This window comes from Tauraco erythrolophus, chromosome 2 (assembly GCF_009769465.1).
Source record: "Tauraco erythrolophus isolate bTauEry1 chromosome 2, bTauEry1.pri, whole genome shotgun sequence".
In the NCBI taxonomy this organism is placed as follows: Eukaryota; Metazoa; Chordata; class Aves; order Musophagiformes; family Musophagidae; genus Tauraco; species Tauraco erythrolophus.
In genome coordinates this window covers 92,000,937-92,019,265 of record NC_141466.1, presented here as the reverse complement: position 1 = coordinate 92,019,265, position 18,329 = coordinate 92,000,937, and the positions used below count along the sequence as shown (strand labels likewise).

At 38.6% G+C, this 18,329-nt stretch overlaps 1 protein-coding gene across 1 annotated transcript in view; it reads right to left on the bottom strand.

The window, feature by feature from the left end:
• Positions 1-18,329, bottom strand: part of KIF26B (kinesin family member 26B) — a 313,883-nt gene that overhangs the window by 183,383 nt on the left and 112,171 nt on the right. The window contains exon 4 of the mRNA XM_086627966.1: positions 1,602-1,768. Coding sequence (XP_086484092.1) covers positions 1,602-1,768 — 167 coding nt within the window. The remainder of the gene's footprint in view (positions 1-1,601; positions 1,769-18,329) is intronic.

Here is an 18,329-nt window from a genome sequence, read left to right as displayed (position 1 = left end):
ACATGAGATTTCTGCTGGGTCAAGCATACCCAAGAATTCACACCATCAGCTAAAAACTATAAGAGTTCTACTTAAAATGCTGTGATTTACACTAGGGAGTTTGAGTAAATTTAATTAGTTTCCTACATTTCAGCAGAGTATATTAAGAGCAAATGAATTCTCTCAGTGTAAAACAGTGAAACAATGAAGAACAAATGAGTTAAGCCATCTTCATAAATCAATTCATGCTAAAATATGTGCTAATCCCAATCTGCACCCTCATTAGATATTACCATATGAGTACATTCAGCAATTTTAATTTAAACTGCCTGCAGTTAAACAGAAAAGGGCAACAAATCAAGAAGTGTCATCATTCACATTTGCTATTCCAGCATCACATCGGTAAAGAAAAAATGGCAGAACTGCCTCAAACAATGTTCACTGTGTCTTCTAATATGCTACTATTAATCCCCTTACACAATTCACTTATTGTATGACACCGACTGAACATATGCAGTCCTCATGTTTGTGAGGAAAAACAGGAGAGGAAAATCTTTCCAGATTTACAGAGTCCAACGATTTAAAAAGTTTTCTATTTACCTTTAAAATAAAATAGAATCATGTGGAATTACTAATAGATGGCTCTCTAGAGGGTAGGAAGTTAATCTGAATATGCCTGAGGCATTTACTCAAAAGTTCATTCCACATTTTGAAATTCAGATCTCTCACTAGATTGGATTGGAAGTGCTATAAAAATAGCTTATTCTCTTTTTATTTCATTACTTCCACAACTCTGCCCAAGTCAGTCTTCTAATTATTGAAAAGCATTAAAAGACAAGGATTATTTCAACTTCTTCAGTTACATAAGGATTCAAGTGGGCTAAAAAGATTATGCTCTGCAAAGAGCATATTTCTACACAGAGAAATATTTGCATTGTTGACAATGGATATTTCACTTATTAGGTGCTATGTCCATTTAACACACCATTTTTGCTAACAAATTAATAAAAATAGCCAGAAGATTTATTATTTGTTTTTTAGTGAAACTTCATCTCATCGAGATTTTTTGAGATATTGGCTGAATATTCAACAGAAATTATGTTCTGAGGTTGAGTTTAGATCCTTAAGCCAATTCGACGGTATGACAGGGACAGAAACTGAAATCAGAAACCTTAACTTTTCAGTCTGAAAGTGGAAATCTTGATAATTTCCCTAGAGTGAAGTAAAATTCAATAAAAAAGCCTGAAGATTGCCTGCCCAACAGAACTATCCACCTCCAGTTAGCTCTACAATTAATTGCCTATCCCAGAAAGGGACCCCTCCAAAAACATCACTAAATCAGGTGTTATTCTGGGAGCGCAATCACATTTTAACCCAAAATCAAGAGTCAGATATTTTACAGAAGACAGTAGAAGTATCATCCCCATCTTATAGACAAATGCATACAAATGGATTAAACAACATTTTCATGGTAATTCAGCAAGTTTGTGATCGAGTTGTATCTATAGCCATGTTTCAATGTGTGTACCATAGTCAGCCAATCCCACTTCTTTACTACAGAATCATCTCCTTTGAAAGACCTTGTGTTTCTGGAGAAGGAAAATCTGAGAAAGCTCTCTTACCTGGCAAAAAACGATGCTGCCACCGAGGTGCCTGTGGATACTTCACTGGCAACATATGTGCTCTGGGAAGCGGGGAAGCTGTACAAGGAGGGTTTATCTGCATTGTAGCGGTTCAACGCTGCTTCAGTCAGACCCTCTCGACTAGTCTCTGTCATAAGCTGAGATATCTGAAGACAGAAAAAACAAAAGTGTCATCAGCTAAAGCTCACTAGCTGAACTCTTCTCATCCAGAAGAGCCTCTGGGTTGCAGATGGAGTAAAAGAGGCATTTCATTCACTACATCTTTGCTGCTCTGTGAATAAGTTCATTGCTTCTGTCATGCTAATCTACAGTACTTTGGCTCAGCTCTAACCTTGTCTGCATTAAAAATAATGGGATAAATTCATCCTGTCACTAGAAATGTCAATAGCGTCTATAGCTTCCCATCCATATGGAAAAGAAAGAGTAAACGATAATCCTTGCTCAGTTTTACTTCAGGGTACAAGAGAGATAGCTTAGATATGTGTAAGATATTCATATTTTACTTCAGGAAAAAAAATACCATTTGTTTGTCTTTGTAAAATAACACTAGCGTTTTAAGTATTTATGTTGATCTTTCTCCAGAAAAGCCAGGACGCAGCATAGGAAGGAGTCCCTTGGAATCCTAGACTATCATCTCTGGAAAATTGGGATCATTACCACTCACTTTCATGGCTTTCTTAAAAGGTTTTAAACTTCCTGTAATTTCATTCTTCTGATGGCCCACTTAACATTTTTTTCCCCTGTTAGGAAGCCTCATCTCAGGCTTTCATTGTCTAGGAAAAGAAATGGAGTTCAACTAGACTTAACCCAGTTCTCCTCAAATTAACTGAACGATCTTTATTGACTTCAGAGAAAGCTAGGTCACCTAGGTCTCTATTGAAGCACCTCCTCAAAACTTTGATTTCAGTTTCTTGACTATTACTTCTGTATGAATTTACAATGGTGTAATGTAATCTATTTTACTTCCTGCAATTCCTAACAACTTTCCTTTCCTCCTTCCCTCATCTTGATCATAAATAGCTTTTGTTCACCAATGCTCATCGCAAAATTGCAACATATGGCTAAAAAGAACCCTCCAAATTATTGCTAGCAATTGTCCAAGGCATTGCTTCCTTCCTCCTGCAAAAATTTGCAAAAACCAGTCTCTCACCTGTTCAATTTCAGTTCTCATGCTTACCTTGATCACCACAGTAACAACAGAACATTTTTGCAAGGCATATCAAGAAAAGTACTTGAGATGATCCTGTAGTTCTTTTTCAGCTGTTAAAAATTTAAGTTATTAAAGGTAAAGTTGAAGAGCTGTGATTTATATTTGGGAGGGGAAAAGACATGTGACATGGCAACATTTTTTAGACCAACTATCAAGTCACCTTTCTTTCTTTTATAGAGTACTGTTACCCATTCTACTATGGCTAAGAAGATAATCTAAGAGTTCAACCTTATTTTACATATTTTTAAGACAGCCAACTATAATACTTCAACAAGAAAATGCTAAACTAGTTGCTCTGTTTTATGAGGAACCAGAAAAATTGCTGAAACTGGCCCTATCATGTTAGTCACACACTGAGCCTTTCTAATTTACTCATTCACTACATTGAATGAGCAGTGCTCTCAGAAGGCTATAGCTGAAATCCTGGACTTAAATCATCTCAAACTACTGTTAAAACACAAGAATTTAGGCTGGATGCCAGGATACCTCCCGCATTTCCAGCGTGCAGGCACACAGACATATTTTCTTCAGGGTTCTGCTAATCTATGTATGTCCACTTGGGGCATACAATAAACTTGAATTCACTAACAATAATTTCTTCAAATTTTCCATAATTTTTGCTAACTCAGCTATTATATTTACAGTGAACTAGCACAAGATTCAGCTGTATCCCCTCAAATTATCCTGACACCAATTTCAGCATCTATACCATGTTGGAAACTGCTAAGCAGACACATTTAAAAAGCTCTCCCTTCACGGCAGAGTACACTTACAAACCTAACCTCATCTTAGTCATCCAATTTATATACCTGAAATCAAGGATGGACCATCATTAATCGATTGCCATTACTGACACCGTCATCAGGAAGTTCTACTCACTTCCATGGCAACCTGACAGCAGTTAAGAAGTTGATGAGTTGACTTATCTCAACTGCAATCTCAATTGCAGCCATAACCTCGCCATCTTCTGCCAAATAAAGATTTGCAGCTCCAAATATGAATTTCCACAATCAGTGCAGCACATTTCTATTGGTGTCAGATTCCCTGAAGTTGCTAGATGGTGAGACTTGAGAGAAGCATTTCACCTAACTGCAAAACAGGAAAAGATTGTGTGTCTTGGTGTTTGGGACACCCAGAAAACATCCATCATGATGTGGGCATAAAAGCAGTAACTAAATGGTTTCTGTGATTATAGGGACTTTCAGGTGATCCATGCCCATATCTACAAGTCCTATTAATGGGACCAGCGCAGCGTAAATAGAGCAATAAAAAGCCTCAAACTGATTGTGGACACTTCCCGAAAGGTACTTCTCTCAGGCTTCCTTAAAAGCTGATTAGATGCTTGGTTCATGAGCTTTTGAATAACTAGTTCTTAAATACAAGCACTCCAAAATAATCAAGTACTGACTCACCAAAAAGACAAGAGATTCTTTTAGAAAGATGTAAATATAAAACATTCCCCCTCACATGTGCACTCGGAGAGAAACAGACATTAGTCAGCAAACGGAACGTTAACGCTTTTTAAGAAACGCGATGAAGATCTTATAAAGCCTGTATTTAGGTCACACTTTCTTATAGTAAAATGCAACGGAACTGAATAAGAAACTGGAAATAATCAAATACATTTACAAATTCTGTATTTGTGGAGTACCACACTAACCATAGGACAGAGAGAGAAGAGAGATAAATAATATTCATTTTAGGAATTGCATATACTATGGACAAATGCAGAAGGGAGTTGCTTCTATATAAACGTAGGCTCTTCAGTAGTACTGCTATTTTATCGCATATCCTACACAACAGTCCAAGTACTACAAGCATGGTCAGCTGCTCAAATTGCAAGCTGCAATACATCTGTATGGTACTGACCATCAAAGCTTGCTGGAGAGGCAGCAGCTCTCCTTCCTGTTCATTCACATAGCTTGCTTTGTTGCAGAAAACAGGAAGCTACTGTTGATATTGATGTATTATCTGTGAAAAGCAGCATTCCCGTGTAACCAGCCACGTCAGAGAGCCCTCAAGCTTCCCTGGGTGGACACACATAATGGGGCATGATAGACTTGTTGAGCACCTTCTCGGTCCTAAGGGTCCAGCTCCACCGCCTGGTTTCCTTACCCATGCTGGTTCACTTCCTGGGCAAAAATGCACTTGTCAGTGTGAGCTCTCTCAGAACTGAACTCCCAAATGCACATACTGTCTGTCCTTGAGCTCTGCTGATTTACAAGGGTGCTAAAATGGGAACATACTTTATTTTACCTAATGCAAGACATAGACAAATTAAGACGAAATAAGAACTGGCTTAAGCCACAGTCCAGGATTTCCTAACTGAGAAATGGTTTCCAGTTTTAGCACTTGTTTGCTTTGTCTGCCAAAGTGGGATTTTTCAATAGTGAAATGTCTCCAGAAGCAATGAAAGCTGAAATACTTCCCTGGATTTCAAACATTCTACTGTTCTTTATCTGGGAAGCCTGCAATATCACTTGATGTTATACAGTTCAAAGTCCACAGAAGCACCTTGTGATACTGTAACACTCATAACCTCAAGCAGAACATCAGGTTTTGCTTGCACTAGTTCCTCAGGACACTCTATTGCTATCTTTTCCTTATACCAAAGCAAGAACAGGATAACAAACAAGAACTTGATATTTGATTATGGAATTGTCCCTTTGGTCATGCAAACAGCAGAGATGAAGGGCAAAGACAGTGCTATGCCAAATTCTGGGCCACATAGGGAACCTTTTTTGTCAAGTACTTATCGGAGTATTGTACAAATTTGTGCAGTATAAACGTCTGGGTCAATCCACAGGATGAGTACCTCACTAGACCCGTGCCTACAATATTTGACTAATAAATCCTCATTTATTCTCAGAGTTCAATACATACACAAAGTAGTGGGCAGAAAGAAGTTCAGATGAATTCATATGTCCAGGGACTACTGACTTCAAGTCAGTTCTATTGCATTTCTTTGTTTTGCCTCATAGATCAGAGAGCGTAGAAATCATTTAAACTATTATACCAAACTGAAGAGTGCACTTTGGAGGTAATCTCCCCGTCTCATTTACTTTGTCCTCCAGTCACAGTACCAAATTATCCCTATCTCCTCTGCCACTGCTTGCTGAAGTTCACACATTCACAACCATGAGTAAATGCACCCAGAACAGATCAAGCATTTACGGAAAAATACTCACAGAACAGACATTTCCAAAGCTCTTAGATAATTTCTTTTTTTCCTCATACCAGATCAAAAGACATTGTTGAAAATCACACTTAGAACGTTAATAAACTCGGGCTCTTCCCCTACCTTCCCCTCACCCCCTCCAGTAATGTATGCCTGGCGAGTACATTTCACATAAATCTGCCTCTTCAGTGTCACTGTTTCACTGGATAGTGTTTCTGGATTTAATGGGGAAAAGAAGAATAGATTCCGCGATTCTCTTTCCGTTCTCTTCTGTGAGTACCCACATACCATATACATGAGGTTTAAGATCAGTTAATAGGATATATTTTGAGAAATTCCTTTATTGAATTGTTGGCCGCACATCACTGCCTGGATAAGAAACAAAAAGACAAAGCATGGAACAACACAACCTTTCATGCCTCGATAAAAACCTTTTAAGTGCACACAGAACAAGACAGATGTCCCTCCCGTAATCCCATTTTTTTCTCCTGTCTCATAAAAGCAAAGCATCCACTAACCTCCTCCTTCTGACAGTATATAGCAAGAGCTGGAGATAAGTCATGATTTAAATTCTCTACTTCATAGGAAAAAGATGGCTCTGGAGTTAAACCACAGGTGTCAGTCAGGCTAGATTCTCTTCCAATTAAAGAGTCACTTTGTGCATAAGACTTGGTATCATGCAGTATAAGGTTAATTGCATTTATATAGGGGCATTTTACAGCCAAGCTCATTAATATTTCTAAAGCTCCTAACTGAAGACTCCCAACTGAAATTCCTGTACAAATGGAAGTAAGTGTTTATGAAAAACATGAAGCATCCTTTGCTCTGGAAGTAGTGAAGCAATCAGGAACATTCCCACAATCTAGTTAACGTCAATGACTGACGAACAAACTGGATGCACAGATATCTATAAAACATATCCATACCTGAAGCCAAATTCAGGATACGAATCTGTGTCCAAATTCACTATAAAGCAATCTTCAGTGTGCAGAGATCCTAATCTCAGGAGAAAAGCTCACCAGCAAGGAAACCGAAGGTAGAAAGCTCTCTTTCATACACACACACACGCGCTCACTCATGAATTACTTCTTTGGCAGTCCACTCTCGATTCAGAGCAGCACTGAATTTTCTGCCCAATAAATACTGGTGAAATTACTTCCTGGCTTATTTTAGACAGTAAATGTCTATACATTAACCAAGAAAAAGGTTCTTCTGAAAGACATCCCTTTAAACGATGAGCTGAGGGAAGCCTTAAAGGATACCTCTCTCAAAGCTTTAGCACACCAAAAACATCATAAATTCTTATAAACCTGCTTAGAACACAAGCTTAGCAGCTTAATTTCAAGTTTTCCATTACGCACAATCAGGTGTCCTGGTTCTTCTAAAATATTAATCTTTTACCTTCTGTCCAAATCCTTTTGGCTCAGAGTTTACTCTCAGTCATAACAAGATAAAGTTATTCTTCCTGTTTGGCTAAAGGAGCCTAGTTTCTGGTCTATGGCAGTGATGAAACAAGCGCTGGGAGAGGCATCTCACAGTGTATCATTTACATGTGTCTTTCTTCTGACAGTTTGACAGTTCTTTCCCGAGAACTAAGAGACGCTGGGCTTGACCTACTCCTACCAATTCTTACAGGTTGAGGAAAAAACTCCAATTTACAAATTAATTTTGAAAACTCAAAGAATTCTTCCACTTTCTTCAGTGCATAAGAGTTCACTGTTTGATGTGACAGTGCAGTGGATTGCAGAACAAGATTAAAATCTTAAGTCTTCAGTAAGCCACAACCTAGCCACTACAAATTTCAGAGGAATTACAGTAACTTGCCTATAGGAAGCAGCATCAGAAAACAAAAGGAGCAAGAGCTAACACTTCTTGAGTCTCTTCAGCAGAAGAGAGCTTAAAGAAGGGAAAAATCTAAGTCCTACTTCACCTATAGAAGGTGTCTCTCAACAAAAGAACATATCAATAAGTAGTAGATCCTCCTCCTACAATGTGGCTATTTTATCTGAGCACCTCTAGAAACGCTGACTTCATCCTTTTCACCTGGCATGCAAGTTATTGCATTAAGTTCTGTGCAGTAGCAAAAAAGTGCAGCAAAAATTTATCCATGGTAGCTCTCAGAAGACAAAGTGACAGCTGGCACCCACTGTGCTGAGTGCCAAAAAGAAAGACAGAAACATGGATAATTTGACATTTACTATACTTCATTTTCATAATTTTAGAATGTTGTTGGAAGAGGTTAGCATGTGAAAGTAAGAAAGGGAAATACTTAAAAGTCAGTTTCAAATGTCAGTGTTAAACACAGCTTCAAATGCTTTGAGGTAAATCTGGTAAAGAGTTTACTGAACTGCTAGCAGACCGAAGTAAAGTTTTGGAGGCAGAGGGATAGAGGGAAAGAGGAATCTTGTGCTGCTCATACAACTATCAAGTTAATTTTAACACAGCCTTCACAGGGCAAAAAGGAACAATTACACCATTCAATCAGAGCAACTTGAAAGTGGTGAGGGTTTGCTAAGTCAGTCATCTTTAATACACCACAGAGCACCAAGGACATACTCTGCATTTGTCACAAATCAGTCACTACAACAGAGGTGACATTTAAGGAATTATTCAGGACAAAATCCACCTTTAGAAGAAATAATTTTGAAACGGTAGCAAGTTCTTGTAGCTAAGGGCACTGGTGTAGTCTTAAGCATCTTGCCATTTGATTATGACCTTTTTCTCTCATAGCAGAATACTAAGCTGCTATAGCTTGAGATCAACGCAACCGTTGATACGGACACTGTGTGAGCAAGAGCAAGACAGCAATTCCCGGTAGACTTTTCCTGTCAAAAGTATGTGTTCTATTAGGAACAGGCTGCAAAAGGACATGCATAATGCCTGCTGCATTCAGTCTTTCTTGGATGTAGTCATACCAAATACGGCTTAGCAAAGGCAGCTGACTATTCATTGCGAATACTGAAACTCTAGGGAGGGTCCTCGGGCATGCCTTGCTCCTGCTTTATTCAAATTTGCACACAAAATCTGAAATATTGATCTAGCAGAAGGGGCTACTGTAATGGCACAGATTTTGTACTGAAACAAAAAACAGCCCACCTTTAGAAAGAGTGAGGTTTTTCAAAGGGGGAATCATTGAGATGGCAAGAATGTTGATTATGTTTTGCATTTAGCAAGGCAGAGTCAAACGGTATTTAGCATAAACTATTTTTACTTATTTAGTTACCATGACAGCACCTACAGCTTAATTACAACTTCCAGCTTTCTCTTGTCCAAAAGAAAGATGACCTTTGATTGTTGCAGCCACAATGCAATCCTCAGCACAGATGAAAATACGATTTGCGCAGACATGAGCACATCAAAACTGCTATGACAGTTAGCTCCATCCCACAGTCAAGAGCCCATACCATTAAATGAAATATTTTACAACAAACACTTAAGATCAGCTACTAAGAAGCTGATCAGACATCCAAATAATGACGGATTTCTCTACTGTAAGACGTTTTCCTCTGATTCTTCCTCCTAAGAGTTCTGCCTTATGAAACAGTATCTTTGAAATTCATTTATGCTGTATTTTCGATTGTAAATAATGACACTATTTTCTCAGTCATCCAGTATCCTCTCTCTTACTTTCACCTATTCACTCAGTGTGCATTCTTGCCTTAGCTTTTGGACTGAAAAGCAAAACAAACAAAAAAAACCAACAACAAAAAAATCAAAAACACACAGAACAACAGTACTGCCTGAAAATCTGAGTTATTTCTTGAGCACACTCTCCTTAAAACCAATACCAAATAAGAATGGCATTGGCAACAATAAAAGCTTTATTATAAAACAGGAAATCTGCTCTATTAAGTCTGTGACAATGGTTCATTTGCTTGATCAGCAAATTCCCATAGAGACCATGACTTGGTAAATGTAAGTTGATGCACATTCCCAAGCCATCTCCATCACTGAGAAGTGAGGTGTATAGACTCATTTTGATCTGATTTAGCAATGAATTCACTTTTCTCAGTTTCCCAACACCTTCCTGAACTAAGTAATCCATGGAAGGTACAGTTAGTATTCTATCTACATCAAAAGGAATCAGTATATTGAATACGAAATAGTATTGACCAAGCCTCCTTCTTGCTCACTCATTTTGTATTGATATATTTATTAAGCAGAAAGGCAAACAAGGAGGGGCAAAAATATTAGAGAAGTGGAAGTTACATGATCTGAAGCATTCAGGACAGCAAATATCTACCTAGAGTGAACTTATCATTGTACAGAAGTTGTAGATTGTAGTCTGCAGCGCTCCTTTAGCCTGAGTGACATAACTGGTAAATTTTATTTATTGGATCCTGCTTCATTATCAAACTATTTTCTGAAAGATAAGGCCCTACCTCATTACAAAAGCACAATAGCTATCATAACTCACCTTCCTCAACACCCTCAATGTTTTCTGACGTCCATTCAGGGTCATGCCAGCCTCTCCTCTTCCTCCCCAAGGATGCCACAGGCAGGACAGCCACCCTGGGGTGCAAGTGTGCACACCCTCCGTACCCTAGAGCTCCCCCAATGAACCAGATTCCCCATGGGCAGACCACTGTAACGCTGTGAGCTATTCCTTGTGGGTAAAACCATAAAGCATCATCAGCTAGACCAAAATATGCCTCTCATTCATGAAGCTCCACCAGCCAAGTCACTGCGGACAGAAGAGCAATGTAAGGTTTCCCAGTTGACGTATTCCCATACTTACTCTGCAAATGAAAAATAAGAAAAGCAGCTAGCGAAGTGAGATTCTGGTCTCAATTTTGTGTCTCTAGGTATTTCAGCAACGCAAAAAGATACTGTGCAGCAACACAATAAAACTGCTTCCCTTCTCATCAAGACGACAGCAACAACATGACAATCTGTGGGAAAGCTGAGGCTGCTTCTAGCTTTCAGAAGTTTTTTAAATCTACTTTATTAAAGTTGTTAATTCTCTTAATTACCTGTATATCCTGCTGCTGCATTACAAATCTGTGCAGCTGGAAATTAATTAGGTCTTTTTCTACTACGATTTTTACTTGCTATCAGATTAGTAACATTTTACAAGATAAAAGACCTTTGTTTTGTGCAGCTCACTTAAAGTCAATTTCATGCATTCAGATGCAGCGACCACACTGCCTTCCCTTGTTGCATCAGCTACCTTTTAAGACCTGCAGCCAGGCTAATTGTGCCAAAATAACTAGCACAGCAATGAAGAGCACGTGCAGACTACGAAAGAAGAACCCACCCATCTTCTGCCTGTCTGCACACATGGGGCAGAAGCTAAACAAAGTGACTGCACTTTTGAAGCTGAGGCACAAGTCTCTCTAGTTCACTGTGTGCAGGAACAATATATTTGTTATGAAAACAAACTTTAATTTCTCTGATCTGTTACTAACCTGCCAGCAACATCAAGATCGCGTAAGAAGTTCAAATCTTACTGTACCTGTTTCCCTATCACAAACAGCAGCCTGGAAGTGATTGACCTTTCACTTGTCAGTTGACAAGAACAGCTATAGAAGCTACCAGAGTGTGTCAGCATGTGGGCTTAACTTAAATGGCATTATTGACCCAGAAAGCAACCTCTTTCTATAGCTAGCAAGAGAGTAGGCACTAAAAAACACCATTAGTTTTTCCACACATAGGTGTATGAACTGGATCATTAGTCTTTACTTAAAAGACACATGATCAAGTTCTACCACAAAAACATGCGGAGAGAGAACTACATTTCCAGTGTGGAAAAAATCTGACAAGCTTAGAGATTCCTGCAATGATTATTGTATAAGAATGTGGCATAATGCAAACTCATCCCACACACAATCACCTCAAGATCTGACCTTTTTGAGGGTAAGATCAGTGCACATCTGACAGGTCTCTTATCCAGCTGTGCATGGGAAAGTGCATGGATTTGACCCCCAGGGATCTAGCAAATGCCTCGAATCTATTTAGAAACTGGTACCATTCCAGTGGCTTCTCCATCAGAAAGCAATTACGAATATTAGCTTTTCTATAAACTGCTGCCAAAGGCTTAATTATATTAGTGGTAGCAGATACCACAACAATACAATTTTTCGTTATGTGTTAGATTATAAGATTACCAGTAATGTACCTTTGTAAAAGGAGGAACCAGAGGATTTGAATCTTGCATGAAGCATGAACTTCGGAGCAAACAGAAAAGAGCTGCTTGCAGAGAAAAGTCAACTCATTTAGAAGTCAGTCATATTTTGGACCAAGCAATATAGAAGCCTGGAAAATTTAAGTTGAGAGAGACTGAGAGATGTTTCTCAACTCATCAAATATTCAAAGTATGAACATTTATTCTCTAGTATCCTTTTTCCACACACTTTCCTATATCATCTTCACATAGAATTACATTTTTAAAAACTGATTAAATAAAAGTTAACCTCTGACACCAACGATTTGTTAATACTGCTTACCCAGCTTTTTCTTTTACTGCCTCAATGAAATATTAACAATTCATCATCTAAAAGAACTCTGAGGAGAGTCTTGCTTACCCTGATCCACCCTTTAGTGGAATAAAACTTAAGGTGCACATTTGAATACTTTGTTAAATTTGCATCTCTCAAGAGAAGTCTAAGGCTCCGAGCACTCTCAGCTCTTCTGAAAACCCACTGAAACCTGCAGGCAGCAAAGAAAGCTTTAGAACAGAAATACTGTGTTCAGATCTTAGTTTCTAGTCATCAAGTTGATACATCCCTTCTTTCCATTTCAGTTTAGCTTAATCGATGCTACAGCACACCTTCCAGCATATTACCTGCATTCCAATAAGATCTCTCATCTTAAAAAGACTAATTTGTCTCATTCCTGAAGAAGAAAGCATCTTTTCTGCTTCTTCTGTTTGGTCGCGATTCCACAGGTAGCGTTTAGAACCATAAAGTACCCAGTCTTCTGCATGAAATTGAGTTCTTAAAATCACAGAATCATAGAATGGCATAGGCTGGAAGGGACCTTAGAGATCATCTAATCCAACCTCCCTGTCATGGGCAGGGACGCCTCTCAACTAGACCAGGCTACTCAAGGCTCTGTCCAGCCTGGCCTTGAACACCTCCAGGGAGGGGGCATCCACAACTTCTCTGGGCAATTTATTCCAAAGTCTTACCACCCTCGTACTGAAGAATTTCTTCCGAAGATCTAATCTAAATCTGATCTCCTTCAACTTAAACCCATTTTCCCTTGTCCTATCAGTGGACACTCTTGTAAAAAGTCCCTCCCTAGCCTTCCTGTAGGTTCCCTTCAGGCAGCTATTAGGTCCTCCCAAAGTCTTCTCTTTTCAAGGCTGAACAATCCCAGCTCCCGCAACCTGTCCTCGTAGCAGAGGTGCTCCAGCCCCTGGATCATCTTTGTGGCCCTCCTCTGAACACACTCCAACAAATCTATGTCTCTCTTATGGTGGGGACACCAGAACTGGACGCAGTATAGCACTGAAGTTGCACATATTCAGGTGAACCATTCAACTCATCATTTGTAACTCTAAGAACCAGTTTGTTTCCTGAATGCTGGCTAAATGACATTGTATGAGGTTATGAGGGCTCAAGCATAGAAATAAGTTGACGTGCTGAGTCATAACAGCTGTCCACATGCACACACTTAGCCTCTGGCAAATGCAAGGTAATAATGATTTATCTTACAATCATTTTTCTACAGTTAAGACAAAGAAACCAAGTCAAATTATGTTAAATTTGCTGTAAACTATGAACATTCACAGTTACCATGTATTAGTAAGCTTGCTAAAAAGTTATCAAGTTGATCATGTGTCTGAGTCCTAAGACTTAGATTACGTTAGGATAGCCAAAATAGGAGCCATTATGCAAGGCTGAATACAGATCTGCTCAAAAGTTACAGAACAGTTCAGAGGGGCTAAATGTAAACACAGGGGACTGGCTATTGCTTGGTCCAAAAATGCACTGAATATGTGCAGAATTGAAAACAAGAGAAGTACCAACACAGTAGTGTTGTAAGAAAGGCACTTCTAGGGGGCTGAATTCCAGCTGGAAAAGGCTCAGAACTGTGAGCACTGCACTTGCCTAGGAAACGCTCTTATTCATTGCCACAAGCAGAAACGTTGATACATTCTTCAGAAGACAACAGCATATCCTTTCAATGCAAATACCTCGCAAGACCTCGACATCAGCCAACCTCTCAAGTCAAAAAGCGTAACAATTATGATGTTCCTCTTTTTTCACAGGGAAACAGCATTTAGTCTCAATTTCCATGCCGCAAACTTCCACCTCTGCAGTGAACTGCGCAAACCATGGCATAATCCACCATCTCAAAATGTAACAGTTGTGCTGAATTGCATTGCCCTTTGGCTTTGTATAGCTGCCTTTCCCTTTTCTGTCCCTACTATTAGTAGTCCCTTGCAGGTGTTCCTTCTTTCATGGTATCAACATGGCGATGTAGCAATTGCTAATTTCACAGTTATCAGTGCTAATGGGACCTGCCGTGAAATCGTCTCATTTCCAGAGGAGTCAGTATGTAGCTGCTAAAGAAAAAAAAAAAAACACACCAGACAGTTCTGCAGAAGCTGTGCATCAGCAGGAGTGACCTCTCTATAAATTTAACAAGGTTGGTCTTTCTAATCTCTGTCACAATACATGAACACCTGTCTTACTTTCATGTTAATAATAAAAATGTCCTGCTGAGCTTTTAAAATTATTTTATGACAGCAACAACCATCATTTTTAACAGGAATACATGAAAAGAATTCAAAAGGTGCCAGAAGAGGCTTCAAATGAGACCACTAGCTGGACAGAAACAGTTCCTTCCTGGCCCTGAAGGTGAATGCCTTAAGGCATAGGTTTGATTGCCTTATTACCTCAGTTTGCATAGCTACAGCTGTTATTAGCAGTCATAAAAATCACTCTACTATAAGCATTTGACTTGGAGGATACTTCCTGTGGTGAATTCTATAGGCTGACAAGGTGTCAAGATATGCTGTGTTGTCTTCTGTTTGCTCTAGGTTTACCGCCCTCTCAGCTAATAAAAGCAAAAGAAGAGCAGATCCTCAGCTGAACCCCAAATTAAGCTCTGTTGGTGCATGCTGTAAACCATTAAGAACTGGCCCTCTCTGTGTTCTGATCACCTTTCAATGGCACAAAGAGGTCAGATTGTGAGGTGAGCATGCAGGCTACGCACTTGCTACAGTACTCTGCTGAATGGGATGGATACTTCTCGCACAGCACTAAACATATTGTCAGCTTTACATATATATATACACTCCTAGTCTGCTTCTATTTTCCAAGCTAACTGTGGTTCTGCATCATCTTGTTTGCTGCAACTTCTATTGTGTTTTCAATCCAAGTCATTTCAGTTGACCATTTTCTACCTGCAAGTCTTGAAGGGATCCAAGCCAAGCATGGTTTTCCAGGAGCCAGATGAACATCACATTGGCTGAAGCTGACCTAGCATTTAATTCTAGTGCACACAATGATCTTTTTCCAGTACATGTAAGCTGCATTTTGGTCTGCAGGAACCATCATAATCCATCTTCACTATGGCAGCTTTACAGTATGAAGATCATACTTCCACTTTTTACCTCAGGGCCCTTGTACACAGAGAACTTTAAGCATGCTGACTGTCCATTCTCAGCTGGAATTTAGTGCACATTCACTTGAAGACTAAGTAATTAATACCAATTCCCATCTCTTCTGACCATCTAAATAAGGTCAGATGAAGAACAATATTTTCTTCTCACTGTTGATTTTCAAAGACAACACTGAGACATACAAGTCCTTTATTTTTCTCAGATGACATTAAAAAAAAATCCGATCAGTTTGGCAGATATTAACTACAGACATGCATATTTTCAAAATTGCACAGTTCCAAAAAGAAAATAATAGAGCAGAATAGACAATGGCTCTAGTTTGGCTATGCTGTAAAGCCTTTCTGAAAAGGCAGGAGAGGGACAAACTGAACATCTATAACCTGCAGCACAAACAAATGGCAACCATTCCTAAAAAGAGGATATTTTTTCAAGTTCCATCAGTATAATCTATCATGACAATTTGGGGTAGACAAATAAATAAACACTTGATTCATCAAGGATTATTTTTCAGTAAAACGGAACTTAGATCTAACCAAGGGTAGACTACAAAAAGCTTTAATGATCTTGTATCAGCCATTTCCCATCTAGGAGAAGGGCTGTAAAAGACAAATAAATGAGTCATATGAAACATCTTATGTATCTTATTACCTAATATGTTTAACTTTGCGCATTGCATTCCACAGTAAATACTGCCAGTTATTTACTCTTCACTCCTAGGTACACTTTGTGTATATTTTCAAAGCAAAATGTGTTCACAGTACATGCACAGCACATTCTTCCAGTTTTTGTTATAAATTATTGCCTGTACCTATAACACATTAATCTAAGGTAGACCTGTACTTTGTGAACCATCTACAGCCCTTGTCATTTTCTTAATTTCTGCCTCCTTGCAGGCTTATAATTTCCTAATTTTTACCACTAACATTTGCTAATTTTTGTTCCTGTTCCTTTAGATACTCTGATCACTTTTCCTGTTGGCAGCCAAAGAGACAGGAGAGAACAAAACAAACTACTTGGAAAACTTAAAAGATCTAAACAGTCAAAACCCAGATGGTTAAGACAGAATATCAGCTTAAGAAAATTGTCTTAATACAGTCAAGTCTTATAGCTACATTTATTTCTTCCTCATAAAAGTCAGCATAAATAACCTTCAAACAGCACTTCTCTACTTATTTTTTCTTCTTCTTTCTTACTTTTTCTTTAAAAAAAAGAAAATAGCAACAATGAATATAGACTTTCTTCTACATAGGACACAACAAGCCTACACAATAAACTAAACTGACAAAACATACTTCACTAGGGTCTAAAAACAAACAGTGATTAAAATTAGTGCTGAACTCTTGGTTGATATTTTTTATAAGCAAACAGCAAGATTACATTAACTGGCCCCTTGGGAATAAAACAGATTTACAATAGATTTAATTAAATGCATTTAATGAAGTCCAAATATAAGAACAACAAACAGGCTCATCATCTGAAATTTTGCCTAAACTCTAGTAAACCATTCTGAAATGTAATAAATGCCTTATGGTTATCTTCATTTTTCATTTTGGCTTTCAGCACTCCACAGAGAATTTTTACTTGCACATGAAACGTTTCGTATTTTTCCCCTTCAACTTGTTTACTGGGTTTGCAATGCAAAAGTTTCAGAAGTTACTTTTAAATCAATTTTTGAAAGAAAATCTTTAATCTATTTTAATAAATTTTTAATAGAGCATCATGGAATGATTTTCTGCTCCACAGTGACATGCCAAAAGAAGGATCACTGGCTACAGGTCAGTGGAAGTGCAGTGTTGTAATCTGTATAACTGAAGGAAAAGGTCTCCCGCGTCTCTTCACAAGGTATACTGCAGGCATTTACTAAGTCACCTTGCACAGTCCTTTACGCTAAGACAAAGGGAATACAAGATGGGCATGAACTAGCTCCAAAACGTAGAGCACTATTCCATATGTAGGATAATAAAGAACCAAGCCTGAAACACTACTGGAACTGCTGCTTAGAGCGTATTCTTAAAAGAGGCTGAAACACCCCTCCTTCTACGACACTAGCTTTCAGAATTTGGCATACTGATTCTTTGATTTTCTTAATATCAGCAGAACAGCATATAGTTACTAAAAGCAAAAAGCATGGTGAAGCTCTGTCACCAGTGGAGTGAACTTGATTTCAGATCAGAATCTATCCTGAAATTTATCAGAAACTTCCTTTGGAAAAGCAGCACAGGAGTCCTTCCTAGAGGAAATGAAGCAGAAGAAAAAGATATATGTGTGTGTGTATATACATAAGTACATGCACACACAAATAAAGAAACCAGACCAAGCATGCCCCAAAAAAATCATAGGTAGAATGAATATACTTATGCATTAAACCATTAAATTCTCAATATTATTTATGCATTAAACCAAATATTCAGGGATAATTCTCCACATACTTCCCCCACCACTAAGATGCTCTGCTCATAACGGCCACAGCAACAGAAGCCACGTAAAATGCGTGCATTTTACCCTGTGACCAACCCAGAGGACCAGAACTCTGAAAAACATTTTCTGCATAGTGTCCTCTACGGAAAGTGGGTTTCATGCACACAGGGTTCAGTCCAGCAGAAATAGATTATCATGAAAGTTCAAGAAAAAAGAATTTACAGTTTCAAAACTCAATTTTCCAGCAGAATAGCATTACAGAAGGTTGCCTAGGAAGAAAAGGAGCATTGTAAAAGGACGATGAGATTTTAGTATTTGCTGGAACTA